This window comes from Somniosus microcephalus, chromosome 2 (assembly GCF_052327205.1).
Source record: "Somniosus microcephalus isolate GS21.2 chromosome 2, FLI_Smic_1.0, whole genome shotgun sequence".
Lineage (NCBI taxonomy): Eukaryota > Metazoa > Chordata > Chondrichthyes > Squaliformes > Somniosidae > Somniosus > Somniosus microcephalus.
Window position 1 is genome coordinate 186357150 of NC_140988.1, and position 24800 is coordinate 186381949.

Consider the following 24800-nt stretch of genomic DNA (forward strand, 5'->3'; position numbering starts at 1 on the left):
ACTGGTATTTAACAAAATAACAATAGAAAAATTAATATTATAAAGGAAACCTAGTTAATGGACCTGACAATGGACACTAATATAGTTTGCAGTGTTTAAAAGTGTCAGTCTGGATATGGTTCTGTACAGATAATAGTTTCATTCTACACTTGATGGTTTTGAAGTCCCATATAGAGTTCTGCTGATGTTCCTCTTATTCAAGTAAGCATATTGTTGTAATGTGTGATTGACCACCCTGTTGGTACAGTACTGCTATTTTCCTTGAAGTCTAGAAGGCTGAGAGGCTCTAAATGAAAAACTTCCCAAAATGTATTCTCCCCACCTCTGTCAATTCCAGTGGTTCTTGGCTTCCTGGATCTGCTGTAGTGTTTTAAGTTTTGAGTGAGTTTTATGTAGTTAAAAAAAACAACGACTTACTGCTTTGTTTTCTGGTCCAACTCAGTTTGTAAAGGGGCCATTTAAGATGATGAGACATTTTTTCCAGAGTTTGTCAAGATCTACACGAGGCTAGCCACATCTTATAAAATATAATTAAATACTTAGGCCTAGAAATTCAGTTGGGCGCTGCAAGCTTTGCGCCCAGTTGGCGCCTAAAGAGGGTTTCTGCGCCAGTATAAGAGGTTGCGCTGATATTCAGCGCTGCGGTAATGGCGGCGGTAGCCGGTAGCGCTGCGCCGACACCGATGACGTCATCGGTGTGCGCAGTGCCCCGGTACCGCCCCGCTTCCGGCCCAAACCCCATATTTAGTTGCGGCTGCCTCTTCTGCAGCGGCCGCAAACAACGTTCGTGAAACGGGGCCGTACTGCTGCGCTACTGGGGCGCTTTAAGGTGGAGGTGCGGCCGGCCGCTTTTTCGGTGGCCGCCTGCCCGCACCTCCCTCCCCGGCCTCCTCCACCACCCCCTCGCGGCATTGGTGGCTGATTCCCGTGAGTCCGGCACTTCTCCGTGGTGCTGGGCTCATTTGCTGGCAGAATCCAGCGGCGATCTCACGGCTGCAGGCAGCTCCTCCTTAAGAGAAGGAGGAGGCCTGCAGTACCCCAGCCTGCCGCACCGCATCGGGTGGCGCAGCGGCAGCTGGAGCGCTGAAATTCACTTTCAGCGCTCCAAGCGGAGGCGGGCACACCCTGGAACAGCGCCCGGTTCCGAATTGGGGCGCTAAAAGTGAATTTCTGGCGGTCGCAACGGGCTCCGCGCGCAGCGCTAACTTTTGGGCGTTAGCCTGCTGGCGGGCCTTAACTGAATTTCTAGGCCTTAGTGTCTTAAGTTATTGCATTTTAAATAGGGCTGCAAGTCATCACAATAAATCTTGGACAAGTCTATTATAGAACTGAAGTATTCATTTATAATGAATTCAAAAATTCTGTTAACAGAAAGTCTAAACAGCTGACCTACTCCCAGGTCTCTGTCAGTAACACTTTCTACCAGATCATTAGAGGTTTGTAAGACTGATCCAGGTAGATTCAGAACAACAACATGCATTTATATAGTGGCCTTAACTTAGAAAAAACATCCCAAAGCGATTCATAGCGGTGTAATCCAAAAGTGAGCACTGAACCAAAGAAGGAAATATTAGAGGCGAGGGAGATGACCAAAAGCTTGGTCAGAGGTGGATTTTAAGGAGAGTCTTGAAGGACAACAGGGGGTTGTAAATCAAAAGGGTTTAGGGAAGAAAATCCAGAGTGTTGGGTTTTGATGGCTGAGGCCACTGCCACCAATGATAGGGCAAAAGAAGGGGGCAGGGATATACAAGTTCTGAGTCAGAAGAATGAAGATTTGGTTGTAGGGCTTGAAGAGGTTACAACTAGGGAGGGGTAAGGCTTCAAAAGGATTTAAACATGAGAATGAGAATTTTAAATTTGAGGCGTTGGGGGCCAGGAGCCAAGATAAGCAAGGGTAATGGGCGAGCGGAACATGGTGTGAGATAGGATGTGGGCAAAAGAGTTTTGGACAAACTGAATTTATCGAAGGTGGAGGATGGGAGGTCGGCCAGTCAAACCTGGAGATGACCAAGGCAGATGAGCTAAGTTGGGTTGGAGGTGGGTGTTGTTGTGGAAGTGGAAATAGGTGGTCTTTTTGACAGAAAGACAAGCTCAGCTCGGGGTCAGATAGGACGCTAATGTTGCAAACAGTCTGGTTCAGCCCGAGGCAGTGCCAGGTAGGGGAATGGAATTAGTAGAGAAGGTACTGAATTTGTGACGGGGCCAAAGATCAAAGATGATGGCTTCAGTCTTCTCAATGTTTAGCTGGAGGAAATTGTAGCTCATCCAAGCAGTCTAACAACACTGAGGCAGTGGAGGAATCGAGAGAGAGGTAGTGGGGAGGAAGAGCTGGATGCCATCAGCATACAAGTGGAAGCTAACCCCGTTTCTGGAGATGCTGTCGCCAAAGGGCAACATGTAGATGAGGACGAGGAGGGGGCCAAGAATAGATCCTTGAGGGATACCAGAGGTACCAATGCGGGAGGGGGAAACATAGAAGATAGGAGCAGGAGTAGGCCATTCGGCCCCTCGAGCCTGCTCCGCCATTCAATGCGATCATGGCTGATCTTGGGCTCAAAGCCACTTCCCTGCCCGCTCCCCATAACCCTTCACTCCCTTATCTTGCAAAAATCTGTCTATCTATAGTTTTCTAGAACTATATGTTTTAGAACCGTCAAGGGGACTGATAATACTGGATTTAGTGATGAGCAACGAACAAGAATTTGTTAGTAAGGGAGTATCTTGCAGATATTGACCATAATATTATTGCATTTGAGAGGGAGAAGGTAGAGTCAGAAACCAAGGTTTTTAATTGAAGTAAGGCAAATTTCAAAGGGATGAGAAATAATTTGATCACAATAAACTGGGCTGAACTGTTAGTGGGTAAACCTACAAACGCTGGGAAGTATTCAAGGAAATATATGGTAAATACAAAACCAGTACATACCCCTAAAAGGCAAAGGCTGCACTCTAGTTGAGCAACCATGGTCAACAAATGAGGCAAGAGACAGTATCAAGCTAAAAGAAAAGGCTCGCATAAATGCAAGGAAAGGTAAAAATCCAGCAGACAACAAGGGGATACACAAAGTGATATGAGGTGCAAAATGGGAATATGACAAAAGACTTGCATTGGATATCAAAAGACAAACGCAGAGGTTTTTTTATAAATATAGTAAAGGATAGAGTGGTAAGGGGGAATGTTGACCCATTAAAGATGAATACAGGTGAGGCTATAATGGTAGGGGATGTGAGGGGATACAAGAAAGAGGTTAGGGATGTCGGTGACCAAAACCATGGGAGTAGAGGCACGGGAGATAGTGATGACTGGAGGGAGAGGCTTGGGTGGGGGGGTGCAGGATGACAGTGGATTTAGAAAAGAAAGGGCAAAAGGAGCTGAGATGGAAATTGGGGCAGATGGTTGAAGGTATAGCGTGGTTAGGGGGGGGGGAATTTGGCAAACGGCAAGGTGTTGCCTCCTGAGTGAGGTTCCTGTTAAAGTCAGAATGTCAATGCAGTCATCCACAATAAGGTCATGGATAGCATGGGCATTATTTATGAGTGAACAGACATTTTGGAGGGGAATGCAGAGCAAGGCAATGATTGTTAATCCACTGGCAGAGTCCATGAGGAAGTGTCAGGTGGGCTGAGCAGAATGGGAAGGAGGTTGTTGAGGTTTGATTGCAGCGGGCATTCTTGGCAGAGCGCGAGAGGATCTTGGGGCATTTGGTGTTGCTGTTCGAGGCACCTGTTGCTGCCTCCTTGATAGATCCTTCGGAGAAAGCTAAGATAGGCACAAAGGGTAGCTATGTATTTATTCAAGCTGGAACAGTGGTAGGAAAGTAGGAAGGCAGAAGAGTGATGAAGGTTGGGATGGGGGGTGGGGGGAAGTACTTGAGAGGGGAGAAAATAATGACTAGAAGGGGCAAAGAGGAAAAAAACGATACAACTGTTGTACTCGCATCTGGAATTCAGTCTAACCTCTCCACAGCTCTAAATGAGTATGAGTGGGACACTCTCTAGATTGAGGGTTTTAGTTGAATGAAAGTGACTAGTAATCCTGTTGGGCAAGTTGACCCATATGTTGATTTTCTTCCATTTCAGTTAAGAAAAATTCTGTGGAGATTCATCTGTACTGGGTACATGGGTATAATCATGTAGCCTGTCTTGTTCAAAGTACAATATGAGTCTTCACTGTGGAAATGTAAATACTTCCCTCCACCTCTGTACGTGCATACCATTTCCCAGGTAAAAAGAAAGGCTGGCAGTTTGTAACTAGAGTTCTGCCTATATTTCTGTGTAACTGGCCTCAGAATTGTGCAAGAGAAACCCAGATACTCCATATGATAAGTTTTTCTTGTTTTGCTATGATAAAGTGACAGACATTTGTTTGACCGGCCTTTGTTTGAAGCCTCCCCACTGAACTGGTTGACATCTGTACCTTTCAGGAATCTCCGGGACAAATCTATCTCCCCCCTCCTTCATAATGTTGGATAAAACAACCTGTCGCTCTGGATCTGTTTGGTTGCTCTTGGTCTATGTCTCTCCTTATAATCTTCAATCCTGTTCCTAAACGGCTATCTATTCAACTCTTTTTTTTATATAAAAAATAAGTTCATCAGCATAGTATTAACTGCTTTTGCAGGAAAGTTTTCATGCATGTACCCACTATATTGTAGAAAATATAATTTCTCCAAATCTCTGGTTTTCCTTGATGTTACTAATTTTCTACTTGTTTTCTAGTTCTGTGAATACAGTTCATACTAACTAACTTGTTTGTGTTGTGTTGTTCATGCTTCTCAATGAGCAAGCCTTTGGCTTAGTGGTAGTTCTCCCGCCCCTGAGTTAGAAGGTCCTGACCGCTCCAAGTGAGTGGAGCGCCAGGATCTGAACTCCGGGTTGATATCCAGCAGGAAACTCGAGTGCTTTCACTACTTCATGCTATTCAGATACAAAAACAACAGTCACCTTTTAGTACTCAAATCTGTTCCTTTTCTTTAAGAAAAAAATCAGGGCCTAGAAATTCGGTAGGCTTAGCGCCGCATTTGAGGCGCTAGAGGGCCTAGCGCCGGAGTTATGGCCAGTTGAGAAATTCCCTGGGGCCCTAAATCGGCGTTGCACCGGTAGCGCTGCGCCGGCACCGATGACGTCATCGGTGTGCGCAGCGTCCCGGTTGCCGTGGTAACCCGGCCCCAAGCCGAAATTCAGTTGCGCCCGCCTTGCCCGTGGCAGGCGCAACTAAGACTCTGGCAACAGAGTCTTCCCCCAGTGTGCGCCGGCGCATAAAGGTGGAGCGGCGGCCGGCCGCGTTCCCGGCGGCCGCCTGCCCGCACCTCCCTTCCCGGACTCCTGCATTCCCCCCCCGCGGCCCTGATCAGTGTCTGATGCGAGCCCGGCACTTCCCCGAGGTGCCGGGCTCAGATGTCGGGTCAATCCGCCGGACAGTTGTCGGCTGCAGGCAGCTCCTCCTTAACAGGAGGAGGAGGCCTGCAGTTCCCCCGCCTGCCGCACCGCATCTGGTGCCGCAGCGGGGGATTAGCGCCGGGAAACCCAAGTTCACGCCCGTTTTGAGGCGCTAAAGGAGGGTTTTAGCGCCCGCCGCCGTCTGGGCCCGGCGCACCCGAATTTTCGTCGCGCGCTGCCGCATTACCGCTGGCGCAAACTTTCTGGCGCTACAGCCCTGGCAAGACCAAAACCCAATTTCTAGGCCCAGTTCTTTGAGTTTCTCTTTATAACTTAGAACCTTAAACCTCAAAGTCATCCTAGTAGTTTTTATCCAGATTTTCTTCAGTGTATTAATATCCTTTTGAAGGTAGGGAGGGAAAAATTTAACTAATTAATTATTTCTGAATGTGTTTTTACCAAAATATTTTGCTTGTTTTACAGGTTGGGAAAAGAAGCTGCAGAATGCTGTCTACCGTGAGCTCAATGTGTAGGTGTTTTAAAGATGTGCATTTCTGTAACAAGTGTGCATATGTAGGCTTCCCTCCCTTGATTCTTGTACACGTTAAATATTTTGCAAAGAATTTTTGAACAAAATAACACTTTTTAATTTTTAGTTTGTAGGTTTAATTTTCAATTTGCAGTGCAGACTCGGTATTCATGGTCAAGAGAGCAGGTGGGAATCAGCTCCTAAGCTTACAAAACACTACTTTTTATCTAAATACTGGGAGATGCATGAGACTAACTTGGGGATGACACTTGATATTTCATCCTTCCCTTCAAAGAGGCACCTGGTGTTGATTCAACACCGCACCTCAGCAAAGCATTTGAAATCCAGAACTCAGCTGAGTGGGAAATTGAGCCTATGTGTTTGTTTACTCTGTTAGCGCTCAGTTGGAGTGTTGCACAATGCTATCAAAATGAATAAACTTTATAATTCAGAAAATACAGAAATACTTGGAAGTATCTCGAATACTTTTATATAATAGTGATGAAAAATAATTGCAGTTTATAGTATTAGAAACAGTAGAAATTCTGGATTAAGCATCCTCTGCACACTGCAGGAGTATAGCATAAGCTTGATTTTGTTCTAGACAAACTACATGCTTAATATGCACATGACAAAGTTGATAGTGCAGTTCGGAGGTGCCACACATGGTTTAAAACTCCTGTGTGATACAGAGTCTGGGTCTGTGCTGTTATCCCAATTTATTTTCCAGGTTTTTCCCAACAATTTGAAGCATCTGCACAGTTGATTAGTTAGTCTGAATGCTCTGGTCAGATCACATGGCAACACCATCAGCCAACCATATGCTTTCTAGGTGGCCATTTCAAAGAAAGCCAAAAAGCAAATAAATAGAGCACAAAGGGACCAACGCACAAAATTGCTATTTAGTTTTAGCACAGAGAATGTCCCCCACTGGACAGTTGCTGATATGGTATCGACCAGTGCAATATATTGAATGCATCAATATAAAATTAGTTCCTCCTCAGCTACAAAATTAAGTCTGTGCTCACTCAAGGTGTAACTGTGCTATTAGTGGAGAGGGTTGTCCTAAACAAATTTTGGGAAGAAAGCTGACCTCTTCAGAGACTCCCTTTATGTAGAAAATGTATGTAAGGCCAAGGTGCTATTGGTTGAGAATCAGCAGCTTATGAAAGGCTGGTGTAGGCCCTTAGGGGAGACAACTCTTGGCTCTGCAAACAAACCATTTGTTGCGTGAGGATATGACTGCCAGGAGTAATGTGAGCACATCGGTCCCCTTCACTGATGACATCTTGGAGCTGCAGCAAAGGAGGGTGGTGCAGAAGACCGCTGCCCTGTAGAGTCCAAATTGCAAGCTGCATTGAGGGAAATGCCAGAGAGAGTAAATGAAGTCTCCTAGGCCCATCATATTGGGAGCAAACAAGGAAGACATCTTGTATCTGTAGAAGTGCCAGGGTAAGTGTTCTCTCTGTTGCATACGGGATTGGCCTTCATCCATGGAAGTTGTAACGCCAGTGGCTCATTGACTGCTGCATAATGAAAGCATCATGGTTGCTACCAACATGATGAGCGTTAACATGCAGGATAACATTTCTGAAATGACCTGCACATTTATAGTGGTACCCCAACTTTTTGATACAGGCATTGAAGTTAATATCAGGAGCCTCTGGCCACACTGGTTTTGTCTGTAATGGACTCTTGGAAAGCTTACCAGACAGTGAAAGTTTTGTAATAACAACAGAAAATGCTGGAAAAACTCAGCAGGCCAGGCAACATCTGTGGAGAGAGAAACAGAGTTAACGTTTCAGGTTGGAGACGCTTCGTCAGAACTGAGAAAAAAACAGGAAATGAAACGGCTGAAAAAGCAAGTTTGGGGGCTGGGAAATGGGGGAGGGGATGAAAGAACAAAAGGGAAGGTCTGTGAGAGGTGAAGAGACATGAAGAGATATTCAAGGTGAGACGAGATGGTAATAGGGCAGGTAAAGAAACAAAGGATGGCTCTAGATGAAGTGTGAAATGCGCTGGCAGAATGAAAGACAGCTGCCATGTGGGAGAGAAAAAAAGAAGGCACAAACCAAAAGTGTGGATAAAAAATATATAAAAATATAATAGGGGCCGAGGTTATGATCTGAAATTGTTGAACTCGATATTGAGTCCGGAAGGCTGTAAAGTGCCTAATCGGAAGAAGAGGTGCTGTTCCTCGAGCTTACGCTGAGCTTCTGTGGAACAATGCAAGAGGCCGAGGACGGTGAAGTCTGAGTGGGAATGGAGCGGTGAATTGAAATGACAGGCGACCGGAAGCTCGGGGTCACCCTTACAGACTGAACGATGGTGTTCCACAAAGCAGTCACCCAATCTGCGTTTGGTCTCCCCAATGTAGAGGAGACCGCATCGTGAGCAGCGAATACAGTATACTAGATTGCAAGAAGTACAAGTAAATCACTTTCACCTGGAAGGGGTGTTTGGGGCCCTGGACAATGGGAAGGGGGGAGGTATAAGGGCAGGTGTTGCATCTCCTGCGCTTGCACGGGAAGGTGCCAGGGGGAAGGGGAAGGGGTGCTGGGGGTGATAGAGGAGTGGACCTGGGTGTCGTGGAGGGAGCGGTCTCTACGGAATGCTGAAAGGGGAGGTGAGGGGAAGATGCGTTTGGTGGTGGGATCAAGTTGGAGGTGGCAGAAATGGCGGAGGATGATCCGTTGAATGTGGAGGCTGGTGGGGTGAAAGGTAAGGACAAGGGGAACCCTATCGTGGTTCCGGGAGGGAGGGGTAGGGGTGAGTGCAGAAGTGCAGGAGATAGAACGGACACGGTTGAGGGCCGTGTCAACCACGGTAGAAGGGAATCCTTGGTTGAGGAAAAAGGAAGACATGTCGGAAGCACTGGTGTGGAAGGTGGCATCATCATAGCAGATGCGGCAGAGACGGAGAAAGTGGGAGAATGGAATAGAGCCCTTACAGGAGGCGGGGTGGGAGGAAGTGTAGTCCAGGTAGCTGTGGGAGTAAGTGGGCTTGTAGTAAATGTTGGTCAATAACCTATCCCCAGAGATGGAGACAGAGAAGTCGAGGAAGGGAAGGGCCGGAGATGGACCATGTGAAGGTGAGGGAAGGGTGGAAATTGGAGGCAAAGTGAATGAAATTGTCCAGTTCAGGGCGAGAGCAGGAAACGGCACCGATACAGTCATCAATGTACTGGAAAAAGAGGTGAGGGAGGGGACCCAAGTAGGACTGGAACAAAGAGTGTTCCACATATCCCACGAAAAGGCAGGCATAGCTAGGACCCATGCGGGTACCTATAGCAACACCTTTAATTTGGAGGAAATGAGTGGAGTCAAAGGAGAAGTTGTTCAATGTGAGAACAAGTTCAGCCAGGCAGAGGAGGGTGGTGGTGGATGGGGACTGGTTGGGCCTCTGTTCAAGGAAGAAGCGGAGCGCCCTCAGGCCATCCTGGTTGGGGGATGGAGGTGTAGAGGGATTGTACGTCCATGGTGAAAAGGAGGCGGTTGGAGCCAGGAAACTGGAAACTGTTAAAGTGGTGGAGGGCGTCGGAAGAGTTGCGGATGTAGGTGGGAAGAGACTGGACAAGGGGAGAAAAAATAGAGTCCAGATAGGAAGAGATAAGTTCCGTGGGGCAAGAACAGGCTGAAACGATGGGTCTACCAGGGCAGTCCTGTTTGTGGATCTTGGGAAGGAGGTAGAAGCGGGCTGTGCGGGGTTGGGGAACTATGAGGTTGGCGGCCGTGGGGGGGGGGGAAGATCTCCAGAGATGAGATGAGATCAGTGACAGTCTTGGAAACTGTGGTTTGATGTTCGGTAGTGGGGTCATGGCCCAGGTGGAGGCAGGAGGAGGTGTCGGAGAGTTGGCGTTAAACTTCCGCTAGGTAGAGGTCGGTTTGCCAAACAACAACAGCACTACCCTTGTCAGCAGGTTTAATGACAATGTCGGGGTTGGATCTGAGAGAATGGAGTGCTGCAAGTTCAGAGGGAGGTAGGTTGGAGTGAGTGTGGGGAGCAGAGAAATGGAGAACACCGATGTCACGGCGGCAGTTAGCAATGAAAAGATCTAGAGAGGGTAAGAGGCCAGAGGGAGGGGTCCAGGTAGAACGGGAATTCTGAAAGCGGGAGAAAGAGTCAGCCGTGCGGGAGGAAGACTCTTGGCCAAAGAACTGGGCACGGAGTCGAAGGCGGCAGAAAAAGAGCTCAACATTGTGCCGAGCTCGAAATTCATTGAGGTGGGGGCGTAAGAGGATGAAGCTTAGGCCTTTGCTGAGGACTGATCGTTCGGGGTCAGAGAGGGGATAGTGAAAACGCGGCAGGGGGTGAGATTGGGAGAAGGGGTGTCAGAGGAAAGCGAAGGGGAAGAAGGTTCCGGAGGGCCAATGGTGTTCAAGAGTTGATGAAGCTTGCGATCCTTGACATCGGAAAGGAAGAAAAAAAAGTTTTTTGTTGAAGCGTCGGATGAGTCGGAAGGATGAAATGGAACTGTGGACCCGGACAGCTTTGAGATAGAGTACATCGGTGCTGCTGAAGAGAGAGGTCGAGAGTGTTCATGTGGCGCCGCATGGCGTTGAGCGTGGATCTCGAGATGCGGCAAGAGCAGTCGTTCGAGGAACAGGTTTTGTGTCTGTTTTCCATTAGGAAAGTGATAAAGGCATTCCCCCCAGGTAAACATCTCGTTAGTCACTACTTTATAAAAGTATGTACTGTGGACTAGATTATTTGGCTGATGTCCCCTGCAGAGGCTTAAAAGGATCCCATTGCAGAGAAGCTTAATGCCTGAGTGACATTGACAGTAATGGGAGGAGCCAACCCTGACTTCGACGTTGTCTGTAATTCAGCCTGCAGTGGGTTTCATAGCTCAGTCACTGCCTCTGCTGTGAAGTGGAGACATCCTTGGCAGATCTCCTGTAGCATATCCAGGTAGGAGTGGCATCATCCATTAACATGGGTCTTTGGATATCTATAACAGTGACATATTGTTGAATCTGAAAATGTTGTGCTGTTCTGAATTGTTTTTCCGCATCCAATGCATGCTGCTCCATGGAATAGCAAAAGGGATTATTATGCTCCCAACTTTGAGTTGCAGTAAGAGTTACTCAGACTCCAGAAACATATGTCTTAGACAAATGTAGATTTTTGAACAAAAAGACAACAATAAAGTGGGGGGGGGTTGTGGTGGAGAGAGTAGTAGTATGTCAACTGTTCAATGCACAACAAAAAATGCAGACTTCAAAACACACAATGTAACGGCAACAAAGAACAAGCTTACTTTAAGAAAGACTTCAAAGCAGGCAAAGCCTGTTTCCCTGCCATGCTCTCTCTTGTGTGGGTGCATTGTGGAAGGAGCCTTGCCTGTAGTTGTGAAATATAGTGCGGGAAATTATTTACTTAAATATTTCATCGAAATAAAGCGCTCACATGCCTGTAAAGCAGGCTTTTTGTTGCCATTAAAAACAGGCATTAGATATTTAGATGAGCTCCAAATTGGGTGCATGAGGTCAGGGCCCAGTTTTCTGACCTGTGCCTGCATTCAGTGAGACTCTGCACTGCCAGTGCAACCTTGGAAGATTGGAATTAATATGTTGACACCAAACTTTGACAAGGGCCTAGAGCACTGTGCAAACTGCAATAACCTATGCATGATGGCTCAAAATGCATCAAATGCTTGCTGCCAAAATCGTCGCATGCCATAGGAACATAGGATTTGCTAGAGGAAGAAAGACCATGGTCCATCTAGTTTGCCTTCTACCATTCTGGTACTCGCATGACACAATGATAATCGAGTTATTGACTAATTATACCAATCAATCTCTTATCAATTAGTCTACAACAGACTCCGACATGGCACAAGGGAAACCCCAGTGGTGGTGAGCTTGGGGGAATCGTAAGTCCAAAGTCACCTGTGACTCCCAATCATGCCACACTTACCACTTCTCTTATTTGGAAGGAGGAGAGCATGCCAGGGATCTCCGAGACGTCGTAATCGTGACCATCTTCAAGAAAGGTGACAAGTCCGATTGCGGTAATTACAGAGGAGTCTCCCTGCTGTCTGCCACAGGGAAAGTCATCGCAAGAATCCTCCTCAATCGCCTTCTCCCAGTGGCTGAAGAACTCCTCCCAGAGTCTCAGTGTGGATTCCGCCCACTAAGGGACACATGGACGTGATCTTCACCGTGCGTCAACTACAAGAGAAATGCAGGGAACAGCACCAACCGCTGTACATGGCCGCCTTTGACCTCACAAAGGCCTTCGACACCGTCAACCGTGAGGGATCATGGAGTGTCCTCCTCAAGTTCGGCTGCCCTCAAAAGTTTGTCACCATCCTCCGCCTGCTTCACGACGACATGCAAGCCGTGATCCTGACCAACGGACCCACCACAGACCCAATTCACGTACGGACTGGGGTCAAGCAAGGCTGTGTCATCGCACCAATGCTCTTCTCTATCTTCCTGGCTGCAATGCTCCATCTCACCCTCAGTAAGCTCCCCACTGGAGTGGAGCTAATCTACAGAACAAACGGGAAATTGTTCAGCCTCCAGTCCAGATCCAAGGTCGTTCCCTCTGTCATCGAATTAGAGTATGCAGACGACGCTTACGTCTGCACACGCTGAGGTTGAACTCCAAACCATCGTCAACACCTTCACCGAAGCATACGAGAGCACGGGCCTTGCAGTAAACATCCGTAAGACAAAGGTCCTCTACCAACCTGCTCCCGCCACACAGTACTGCTCCCCGATTATCAAAATCCATGACGAAGCCTTGGACAACGTGGACCACTTTCCATACCTCGGGAGCCTACTGTCAACAAGGGCAGACGTCGATGACTAAGTCCAACACTGCCTTCAGTGTGCCAGTGCAGCCTTCGGTCGCCTGAGGAAGAGAGTGTTTGAAGACCAGGACCTCAAACCCGGCACCAAGCTCATGGGAGCAGTAGTGATACCCGCCCTGCTGTATGCTTCAGAGACATGGACCATGTACAGCAGGCACCTCAAAGCACTGGCGAGGTACCACCAACGCTGCCTCTGCAAGATCCTGCGAATCCATTGGCTGGATAGGCGCACCAACGTCAGTGTTCTCGCTCAGGCCAACGTCCCCATGCTCGAATCAGCTCCGATGGATGGGCCACATTGTTTGCATGCCCGATACGAGACTCCCAAAACAAGCGCTCTACTCTGAGCTCCACCACGGCAAGAGAGCCCCAGGTGAGCAGGGGAAATGCTTCAAGGACACCCTCAAAGCCTCCTTGAAAATCCCTGGCCCAAGACCGCACAAAGTGGAGAAGCATCCGGGAAGGCGCCGAACACCTAGAGTCTTTTCACCGAGAGCAAGCGGAAGCCAAGCGCAAGGAACGCACGTCAACCCACGCACCCCACCCGCCCCTTCCACCACCGTCTGCCCCACCTGTGACAGAGACTGTAGGTCCCACATTGGACTCATCAGTCATCTGAGAACTCATTTTTAGTGTGGAAGCAAGTCATCCTCGGACTTTCTGGCACTGGTTTGTGTCTATGACCACATTGCTGAAATGTTGAGGACATCAACATCAGTTAATACCAAAGACTACATAAACCAAAGGCGAAACACAAATGATCCCTTCAAGGGGGGTTCTATTGACTCTGCAATACAGGGTTACTCCTGGTGAAGGGCCTCTTCAACAAAGAGGTCCTGGTCACACCAGAAAGATGTTGCTGAAGCTTTACCCACCACCTGGCTCAGTGCTGGATATTTTTCAGACTACATACACATAAGAAATAGGAGCAGGAGTAGGCCATTTGGCCCCTCGAGCCTGCTCTGCCATTCAATAAGATTATGGCTGATCTTCTACCTCAACATCACTTTCCTGCACTATCCCCATATCCCTTGATTCCCTTAATATTCAAAAATCTAATGATCTCTGTCTTGAATATACTCAACGACTGAGCCTCCACAACCCTCTAGAGTAGAGAATTCCAAAGATTCACCATCCTCTGAGTGAAGAAATTTCTCATCTCCGTCCTAAATGGGCGACCCCTTATTCTGAGAATGTGACCCCTGGTTCTAGACTCCCCAGCCTCCCTGCATCTACCCTGTCAAGCCCTGTAAGAATTTTGTATGTTTCAATGAGATCACCTCTCATTCTTCTAAACTCTAGAGAATATAGGCCTAGTCTGCTCAATCTCTCCTCATAGGACAATCCCCCCATCCCAGGAATCAGTCTGGTGAACCTTTGTTGCACTCCTTCTATGGCAAGTATATGCTTCCTTTGGTAAAGATACCAAAACTGTACACAATAGTTCAGGTGTGGTCTCACCAGGGCCCTATATAGTTGCAGTAAGACGTCTTTACTTTTATACTCAAATCCTCTTGTGATAAAGGCCAACATACCATTTGCTTTCTTAATTGCTTGCTGTACCTACATGTTAACGTTCAGTGATTTGTATACAAGGACACTCGGGTCCCTCTGAACACCAACATTTACCAATCTCACCATTTAAATAAATATTCTGATTTTCTATTTTTCCGACCAAAGTGGATAACTTTGCATTTTTCCACATTATATTCCATTTGCCATGTTCTTGCCCACTCAATTAGCCTGTCTGTATCCCCTTGAAGCCTCTTTGCATCCTCCTCACAACAATGGCACACCCAGCCCAGTCAACCCTGCAAAGTCCTCCTCACCAACATCTGGGGACTTGTGTCAAAATTGGGAGAGCTGTCTCAAGGACGAGTAAAGCAACAGCCTGACATAGTAATACTCATAGAATCATACCTTTCAGCTAAATGTCCCAGACTCCTCCATCACCATCCCTGGGTATGTCCTGTCCCACCGGCAGGACACCAGACCCCATGAAGTCTCATGGCTTCAGGTCAAGCATGGGCAAGGAAACCTCCTACTGCTCTCCCTCAGCTGATTAATCAGTACTCCTCCATGTTGAACACCACTTGGAAGAAGCACTGAGAGTAGCAAGGGCACAGAATGTACTCTGGGTGGGGGACTTCAATGTCCATCACCAGGACTGACTCAGTAGCACCACTACTGAGCAAGCTGGCCGAGTCCTGAAGGACATAACTGCCAGTCTGGGCCTGCGACAGGTGGTGAGAGAACCAACACAAGGGAAAAACCTACTTGACCTCATCCTCCCCAATCTACCTGTCGCAAATGCATCTGTCCATGACCGCATTGGTAGCAGTGACTACCGCACAGTCATTGTGGAGACGAAGTCCCGTCTTCACACTGAGGACACCCTCCATCGTGTTGTGTGGCACTGCCAACGTGCTAAATGGGATTGATTCAGAACACATCTAGCAGCTCAAAACTGGGCATCCATGAGGCGCTGTGGGCCATCAGCAGCAGAATTGTATTCCACCACAATCTGTAACATTATGGCCCGGCATATCCCTCACTCTAACATTACCATCAAACCAAGGGACCAACCCTGGTTCAATAAGGAGTGTAGAAAGAGCATGCCAGGAGCAGCACCAGGCGTACCTAAAAATGAGTGCCAACCTGGGGAAGCTGCAACACAGGACTACATGCATGTTCAACAGCGGAAGCAGCATGCTATAGGCAGCTAAGCGATTCCACAATCAACGGATCAGATCAAAGCTCTGCTGTCCTGCCACATCCAGTCATGAATGGTGGACCATTAAACAACTAACTGGAGGAGGAGGCTCCATGAATATCCCCATCCTCCATGATGGTGTAGCACAGCACGTGACTGCAAATGACAAAGCTAAAGCGTTTGCAGCCATCTTCAGCCAAAAGTGCTGAGTGAATGATCCATATTGGCCTCCTCCTGAGGTCCCCACCATCACAGAAGCCAGTCTTCAGCCAATTCGATTCACTCCACGTGATATCAAGAACGGCTGAGCGCACTGGATACAGCAAAGGCTGTGGGCCCCGACAACATCCCGGCTATCATGCTGAAGACTTGTGCTCCAGAACTAGCTGCGCCTCTAGCCAAGCTATTCCAGTAGAGCTTTAACACTGGCATCTAATCGACAATGTGGAAAACTGGCCAGGTATGTCCTGTCCACAAAAAGCAGGACAAATCCAATCTGGCCAATTACTGCACCATCAGTTTACTCTCAATCAACAGCAAAGTGATGGAAGCTGTCGTCAACAGTGCTATCAAGCAGCACTTACCAATAACCAGCTCACTGATGTCCAGCTTGGGTCCTGCCTGGACCATTCTGCTCCAGACCTCATTACAGCCTTGGTCAATAAATGGACAAAAGAACTGAATTCCAGAGGTGAGGGGAGAGTGACTGCCCTTGGTATCAAGGCAGCATTTGACCGAGTGTGGCATCAAGGAGCCCTAGTAAAACTGAAGTCAATGGGAATTGGGGTGGAAAACTCTCCACTGGCTGGAGTCATACCTAGCACAAAGGAAGATGGTTGTGGTGGTTGGAGGTCAATCATCACAGCCCCAGGACATCGCTGCAAGAGTTCCTCAGCGCAGTGTCCTCGGCCCAACCATCTTCAGCTGCTTCATCAATGACCTTCCCTCCATCAGAATGTCAGAAGTGGGGATGTTCGCTGATGACTGCAGTTATCAGTGCCATTCACAACTCCTCAGATAATGAAGCAGTCCATGCCCGCATGCAGAAAGACCTGGATGACATTCAGGTGTAGGCTAAGTAGTGGCAGGTAACATTCATAGAAACATAGAAGATAGGAGCAGGAGTAGGCCATTCGGCCCCTCGAGCCTGTTCTGCCATTTAATGAGATCATGGCTGATCATCCAAATTCAGTACCCTGTCCCTGCTTTCTCCCCATATCCCTTTAGCCTTAAGAAATATATCTAACTCCTTCTTGAATATATTTAATGAATTGGCCTCAACTGCCTTTTGTGGTAGAGAATTCCACAGGTTCACCACTCTCTGGGTGAAGAAATTCCTTCTCATCTCAGTCCTAAATGGCCTACCCCTTATCCTTAGACTGTGACCCCTGGTTCTGGACTCTCCCACCATCGGGAACATCCTTCCTGCATCTAGTCTGTCTAGTCCTGTTAGAATTTTATAAGTTTCAATGAGATCCCCTCTCATTCTTCTAAACTTTAGCAAATACAAGCCCAATCTACCCAATCTCTCTTCATACATCATTCCTGCCATCCCAGGTATCAGCCTGGTGAATCTTCGCTGCACTCCCTCTATGGCAAGAACATCCTTCCTCAGATAAGGCGACCAAAACTGCACACAATACTCAAGGTGTGGCCTCACCAAGGCTCTGTACAACTGCAGCAAGACATCCTTGCTCCTGTTCTCGAATCCTCTCGCTATGAAGGCCAACATACCATATGCCTTCTTAACCGCCTGCTGCACCTGCATGCTTACCTTCAGCGACTGGTGCACAAGGACACCCAGGTTTCGTTGCACTTACCCTTTTCCCAATCTATTGCCGTTCAGATAATAATCTGCCTTCCTGTTTTTGCCACCAAAGTGGATAACCTCGCATTTATTCACATTGGGCAGATGCATAGCAGATGCAGTATAATCACCCAACCTGTCCAAATCATACCGGAGTTTCTCTGCATCCTCCTCACAGCACACACGCCCACCCAGCTTTGTGTCATCTGCAAACTTGGAGATATTACATCTAGTCCCCTCGTCTAGATCATTAATATATATTGTGAATAACTGGGGTCCCAGCACCGATCCCTGTGGTACCCCACTAGTCACTGCCTGCTACTCGGAAAAAGACCCGTTTATTCCAACTCTTTGCTTCCTGTCTGCCAACCAGTTCTCTATCCAAGTCAGTACCTTACCCCCTTTCCCATGTGCTTTAACTTTGCATGCTAATCTCTTATGCGGGACCTTGGCGAAAGCCTTCTGAAAGTCTTTTGTAAATCCATTTTGACTTTGTCCGATCCGGTCACTGTTATCCAAGTGCTCTATTACATCTTTTATAATGGACTCTAGCATTTTCCCCACTACCGATGTCAGGCTTACCGGTCTATAATTCCCCGTTTTCTCTCTATCCCCTTTTTTAACTGGTGGGGTTACATTAGCTACCCTCCAATCCATGGGAACTGTTCCAGAGTCTATAGAATTTTGGAAGATGACCAGCAATGCATCTACTATTTGTAGGGGCACTTCCTTAAGTACCCTAGGATATAGATTATTAGGCCCTGGGGATTTATCGGCCTTCAATCCCGTCAATTTCCCTAACACCATTTCCCTACAAGTACTGATTTCATTCAGTTCCTCCCTCTCATTAGACCCTATGTTCCCTGACATCTCTGGGAGGTTATTTGTGTCCTCCTTTGTGAAGACAGAACCAAAGTATGTATTTAATTGGTCTGCCATTTCTTTGTTCCCCATTATAAATTCCCCTGATTCTGACTGCAAGGGACCTATGCTTGACTTCACCAATCGTCTTCTCTTCACATATCTATAGAAGCATTTACAGTCAGTTTTTATGTTCCCGCGCAAGCTTACTCTCATACTCTATTTTCCCCCTCTTACTTCATCCCTTTGTCCTCCTTTGCTGAATCCTAAATTGCTCCCAATCCTCAGGTTTGCTGCTTTTTCTGGCCAATTTATATGTGCTCTCCTTGGATCTTATGCTATCGCTAATTTCCCTTGTTAGCCACGGTTGAGTCACCTTTTTTTGTTTTATTTTTGTGCCAAACAGGGATGAACAAATTCTGTAGTTCATCCATGCGATCTTTAAATGTTTGCCATTGCCTATCCACCGTCAACCCTTTAAGTAACGTTCCCCAATCCATCCTAGCCAACTCACGCCTCATACCATCGTAGTTTCCTTTACTGAAGTTCAGGACCCTAGTCTCGGAGTTAAATACTTCACTCTCCATCCTCAGATGGGGAGAATTCTTCATTAAGATTTCTATCATATTATGATCGCTCCTCCCCAAGGGGCTTTGCACAATAAGATTGCTAATTAATCCTTTCTCATTACATAATACCCAGTCTAAGATGGCCTGATCTCTAGTTGGTTCCTCGACATATTGGCCCAGGAAACCATCCCGTAAACACTCTAGGAATTCCCCCTCCACAGTATTGTTACTAATTTGGTTAGCCCAATCCATATGCAGATTAAGTTCTGATGAAGGGTCTTCGACCTGAAACGTTGACTCTTTCTCTCCACGGATGTTGCCTGACCTGCTGAGTTTTTCCAGCGTTTTCTGTTGTTCTATATGTAGATTAAAGTCACTCATGATAACTGCTCTGCCCTTATTGCACGTGTCTCTAATTTCCTGTTTAATGCCATCCCCAACCTCAGCATTACTGTTTTGGTGGTCTGTATACAACTCCCACTAACGTTTTCTGCCCCTTGGTATTTCGCAGCTCTACCCATACAGATTCCACATCATCGGAGCTTATATCCTTCCTTACTATTGTGTTAATCTCCTCTTTAACCAGCAATGCTACCCCACCTCCTTTTCCTTTTTGCCTGTCTTTCCTGAATATTGAACACCCCTGGATGTTTAATTCCCAGCCTTCGTCACCCTGGAGCCATGTCTCCATAAACCCAATTATATTATATCCGTTTACATATATTTGCGCAGCTAATTCATCCACCTTATTACCAATGCTCCTCGCATTAAGACACAAAGCCTTCAGGCTTGTTTTTTTAACACTCTTGGACCTTTTAGAATTATTATTTACTGTGGCCATGTTTGATTTACACCCTTGATTTCTCTGCCTGCCACTTTTGCCTTTCTCCTTCCTGTCTTTTGCTTTTATCCTTGCTTCCCTTTCGTCTGTCTCCCTGCACAGGTTCCCAACCCTCTGCCATTTTAGTTTAAACCCTCCCCAACAGCACTAGCAAACACTCCTCCTAGGACATCGATCCCGGTCCTGCCCAGGTGCAAACCGTCCAGTTTGTACTGGTCCCACCTCCCGCAGAACCGGTTCCAATGTCCCAGGAATTTGAATCCCTCCCCCTTGCACCATTCCTCTAGCCACGTATTCATCTGAAACATCCTTCTATTTCTACTCTGACTAGCACGTGGCACTAGTAGCAATCCTGCGATTACTACCTTTTGAGGTCCTATTTTTAAATTTACCTCCTAACTCCCTATATTCAGCTTTTAGGATCTTATCCCAGTTTTTAACCTATATCGTTGGTACCTATGTGCACCACAACAACTGGCTGTCCCCCCCCCCCCCCCCCCCAGAATGCCCTGCATCCACTCCGAGACATCCTTGGCCCTTGCACCAGGGAGGCAACATACCATCCTGGAGTCTCGTTTGCGGCCGCTGAAATGCCTATCTATTCCCCTTACAATAGAATCCCCTATCACTATAGCTCTCCCGCTCTTTTTACACCCGTCCTGTGCAGCAGAACCACCCATGGTGCCTGGAAGTTGGTTGCTGCTGCCTTTCCCCGATAAGCCATCTCCCTCAACAATATCCAAGGTGGTATATCTGTTTGAGGGGGATGGCCACAGGGAACCCCTGCACTACCTACCTACCTACGCCTACTACTCTGCCTGGTGGTCACCCATTCCCTTCCTGCCTGTGCAGCCTTTACCTGTGGTGTGACCAACACATTAACTGTGTTATCCACGATGTCCTCAGCATCGCGAATGCTCCACTATGTATCCATTCGCAGCTCCAGCGCCGCAATGCGGTCTGCCAGTAGCTGCAGCTGGATATATTCAAGAAGTAGTTAGATATATTTCTTAAGGCTAAAGGGATCAAGGGATATGGGGAGAAGGCAGGGACAGGGTACTGAGTTTGGATGATCAGCCACGATCTCATTGAATGGCGGAGCAGGCTCGAGGGGCCGAATGGCCTACTCCTGCCCCTATCTTCTTCCCGCACACATGGTCGTCAGGGACACAGGAACTGTCCCTGATTTCCCACATAGTGCAGGAGGAGCATGCCACCGGGGCCGAGCTGTGCTGCCATGACTTACCCTTTAATTATTTAAATTAAATTAAATCAATTCAATACCACTAATTACACTACAATTAAATGATATACTCAAGGACCCTTGTTTACAAGCACTCCCCGCTACACAACAGAGACCTTAGAAACTATAACCACAAAAATTAAGACCTTCTAAACTTTTTATAAACTATTAACCTTAACTGTCAAACTATAGAGTAGTATAAATACTCACCTGGCCGTACTCACCCAATCAGCTGCTTCCTCTTGCTCGCGTCACTTTTTGAATCGTGACGTGGCTCTGGAACGCTGCCGCCGGTCTGTGAGATTGACCGGCCCCTGAAAAAAAGCCCGCGAAAGTGAGTTTAAATACTTACTGTACTCCTCTGCCTACAGGGTGATGAGCACCACACAAGTGCCAGGCAATGACTATCTCCAACAAGTGAGCGTCTAACCACTGCCCCTTGACATTCAACGGCATTACCATCGCCGAATCCCCCACCATCAATATCCTGGGGGTCACCATTGACCAGAAACGTAACTGGACCAGCCACATAAATACTGTGGCAACAAGAGCAGGTCAGAGGCTGGGTATTCTGAGGCGAGTGTCTCACCTCCTGACTCCCCAAAGCCTTTCCACCATCTACAAGGCACAAAGCACAAGTCACGAGTGTGACGGAGTGCTCTCCACTTGCCTGGATGAGTGCAGCTCTAACAACACTCGAGAGGCTCGACACCATCCAGGACAAAGCAGCCTGCTTGATTGGCACCCCAGCATATATTACCCACCCCTAAATGCCCTTGAGAAGGTGGTGGTGAGCCGCCGCCTTGAACCGCTGCAGTCCCTGTGGTGAAGGTACTCCCATAGTGCTGTTAGGGAGGGAGTTCCAGGATTTTGATCCAGTGACAATGATGGAATGGCAATATATTTCCAAGTCAGGATGGTATGTGACTTGGAGGTGAACTTGGAAGTGGTGGTGTTCCCATGCGCCTGCTGCCCTTGTCATTCTAAGTGGTAGTTGGTGGGTTTGGGAGGTGCTGTTGAAGAAGCCTTGGCCAGTTGCTGCAGTGCAACTTGTAGATGGTAGTTACTGCCGCCATGGTGCGCTGGTGGTGGAGGGAGTGAATGTTTAAGGTGGTGGAAGGGGTGCCAATCAAGCGGGCTCTTTGTCCAGGATGGTGTCAAGCTTCTTGAGTGTTGTTGGAGCTACACTCATCCAGGCAAGTGGAGAACAATGTTTCCCATAATTTTTGTTTTGGATGCGTGGCCCACTCAGTTTCGCGCATTTGCTAAATTTAAATTTGGAAAAGCCGGTCCTGGGCTGCACGGGAGTTTTCTGTTACACTGCTGACTTGTGCCTTGTAGATGGTGGAAAGGCTTTGGGAGTCAGGAGGTGCGTCACTCGCTGCCACTCTGGACAACAGAGGAGAGGCGTTGGAGGAGGATGATGTGGTCAACCATGCCAAAGTCTGCAGACAGGTTGAAAAAGATGAGGAGGTATAATGCACCATGGTCACATAAGATGTCAATTGTGACTTTGATTGGGGCAGTTTCAGTGCTGTGGCAGGGGCGGAAACCTGATTGGAGAGGTTCAAACATGGAGTTGTGGGGAAAGATCAGCACACATTTACCTAGCACTGCTGTTTAGATATGTTTACTGCACACGATGATGTCTTTGACAGGTCTGTTCTAGTAGCTGGTGTTATGGATCATCTAAAGTAGCCTCTAGCCCCCTAATTTTATTACTGTACTTTATGCTCCTACAGTGTGGGAAAGATGCTTAATGAAGAAGGATAGATTACCTACCTTGTAGGGTCTTCATAATTCTTGGAATATTCTGCAACCTCCACACACACAATTCATCAGTCCCAATAAACCCTGTAGTGATTTGAGGTTAGAGGATTAATAGCCTGTTTTGGTGTAGCTTCCAGTGTAATGCCACAGCTTCTAGGAGTTTATACAACATTGGTGTAGAAGATCATAGTTGACATCACCTATCTACATTATCATGGTTACATTTTGATGTGCATGCTAAGCGTGTGGTTTCCCAGAATCAACATAGACTTTACTCCTACAGTGTGTGGAGGTTGCAGACCATTTGAAGAATGGAGACAACTGTATGAGGTAGGCAAACTTTCATTATTTGCTTTGTAGTTTTCTACTACTTTGGCCTTTTAATTAAACTGTAATTAATTAATTATTTGCCATTGACAGGTTCATGCAATTTTTGTTAATCTACATCCTAAATTGAAACCTTTTGAGGGGTAATTTACAAAATGTAATTTGAGTTTTTGCTTTTAATCCAGTTAACATTTCTGCCTATTTGATGTTATTTTCTTTGTTAGGCTTAGGTAGAGTGTAATTTCCATGCAGCTGACAGTATAACTATTGAACCAATTACAAAGAATCATGAGAGAGCAGCATGTCTGGTTTTTTCATTGCTCCCTTCTTCAGCTTTGTGGAGGCACCTTTCCCCTGGTTGGTTGGCTGAGGTGGGAGTTTTGCTACATGCTGAATAATGGTGTTCAATCTAATGGGCCAGAAATTAGGATCGGGTGCTTGCCGCGCGTGCAAGCCCCCGATCTGCACTCACCCTGCGCACTAACATCTGAAGCCCGGGCCTGCTTGCATTTCTTGTCGCTGACCCGGTTCAGATGTCGGCGCAATGTGCTTACCTGATCCAGCGGCGTAGTTAGTGCGATGTGCTGGCTGGGATCAGGTGAGCACTCTGCAGCCAATCAGGGGAGGGGAAACTCATTCATGAGTTTGATAGTAAAGACTGTCAAACTCATGAAAAGTACGGGCGTCCAAAAGACTAGTTTAACTTTAATTAAAATTTAAAAAAACATCCCAATAATTAAATAAACTATAAATAACTTTAAAAAAACTATTTAAAACAATTAATAAAATTATTGAAAAAAATAATTTTTTACAAAATCGGGTCTAAAAATAAACTTACCTTACTGTAAAATCCTTAAAAACAATGAAGCTGTGGAAAAAATGTAATAATTTTAAATAATAGACCACTTACCTTCAAGAATCCACTCCTTACGCCTCCTTTTTTCATTTCTAAAAAGTTCAGGCCCTTGCACACGCGCAAACCTGTCAAAACGAAGGAAGTTCAACGCGTGCGCGCAGAGTCCTGCGTGCACGCGTTGGACCTCTTAACCCCTTGGTTCGATGGAGAGGAAATGCCGGTTTCCCGCGCATGCTGGAATCCGGCACTTCCAACGGGCCCACGCGTGAGTACACCGTCCGTACTCACGCGTTGGGACCAGAATTACTGGCCCACTGTAGCAAAGGGTGGCACTGTAATAATACATGGATTCATAATGGTATTCTCCAGAGCTATCTCCATTTATCATTTTTTTGCATTTTAATTCTGTTTATAACTCCTGAGACTGTTCATTGCTGTATTGTTTCAATCAATGAGACTGACTTTTGTTCTAATTGTAAGTCTTTTCCATGTGTAGCCTTCCCCAACCTGGTCATCCATCTGCTCCACCTGAGCACACTAAGGAGGGATTGATGTACATGAGACGTGCACAGGTTGGTTCACTATGTACTGTACAAACTAGATAGTTGTTATTTGTCATCAGATTGTAGTGTAGTGTCTTCTAGTTTTTACTATACTGTGGAAAATCGATTTGAGTTGGATGACTTTAAAATTATAAAGATTTTCTAAACTGTTGTTGATATAAAACTGAGCACACCTAATAAGAAAACATGGGGGAAAAATTCAGTTGGTAGCGCCATCCATTAGCGCCTTAAGAGGGCGCTAAGTGGGGCGCAAATCAACTAGCGCCCGGGCGCGACGATATCTGCGCCTCTCGCGAAATTGACCGGACATTTTGCGGCGGCGCTAAACAATACCGCCCGATCTCGTGCGCACGCAGATCGTGACGTCATTCGAGAGTGCAACGCCCTTGGGGCGCCCCGGACCGGAAATTCAGTGGCGCCCCCCTCCTTTCCGCCTGGCGCGACCAACGACAGGTTGACTGGAACGCTTCCCAGTCGCTGTGGGGCTGGGGGGGGGGGGGTGGCGCTATTTAAAGGGGGCCG

General features: G+C 47.1%; 1 protein-coding gene across 9 annotated transcripts in view; it reads left to right on the forward strand.

The window, feature by feature from the left end:
• tbc1d19 (TBC1 domain family, member 19) overlaps positions 1–24800 on the forward strand; it is a 198269-nt gene that overhangs the window by 18180 nt on the left and 155289 nt on the right. For 4 of the 9 annotated variants that reach the window (XM_085968188.1, XM_085968140.1, XM_085968149.1 and 1 more), the window contains exons 3-5: positions 5863–5908; positions 22104–22235; positions 24212–24287. In XM_085968188.1, the coding sequence (XP_085824314.1) occupies positions 5863–5908; positions 22104–22235; positions 24212–24287 (254 nt within the window). Of the gene's footprint in view, positions 1–5862; positions 5909–22103; positions 22236–22815; positions 22863–24211; positions 24288–24800 lie in introns of all 9 variants that reach the window. The other 5 variants (XM_085968160.1, XM_085968178.1, XM_085968196.1 and 2 more) reach the window with 2 other exon arrangements.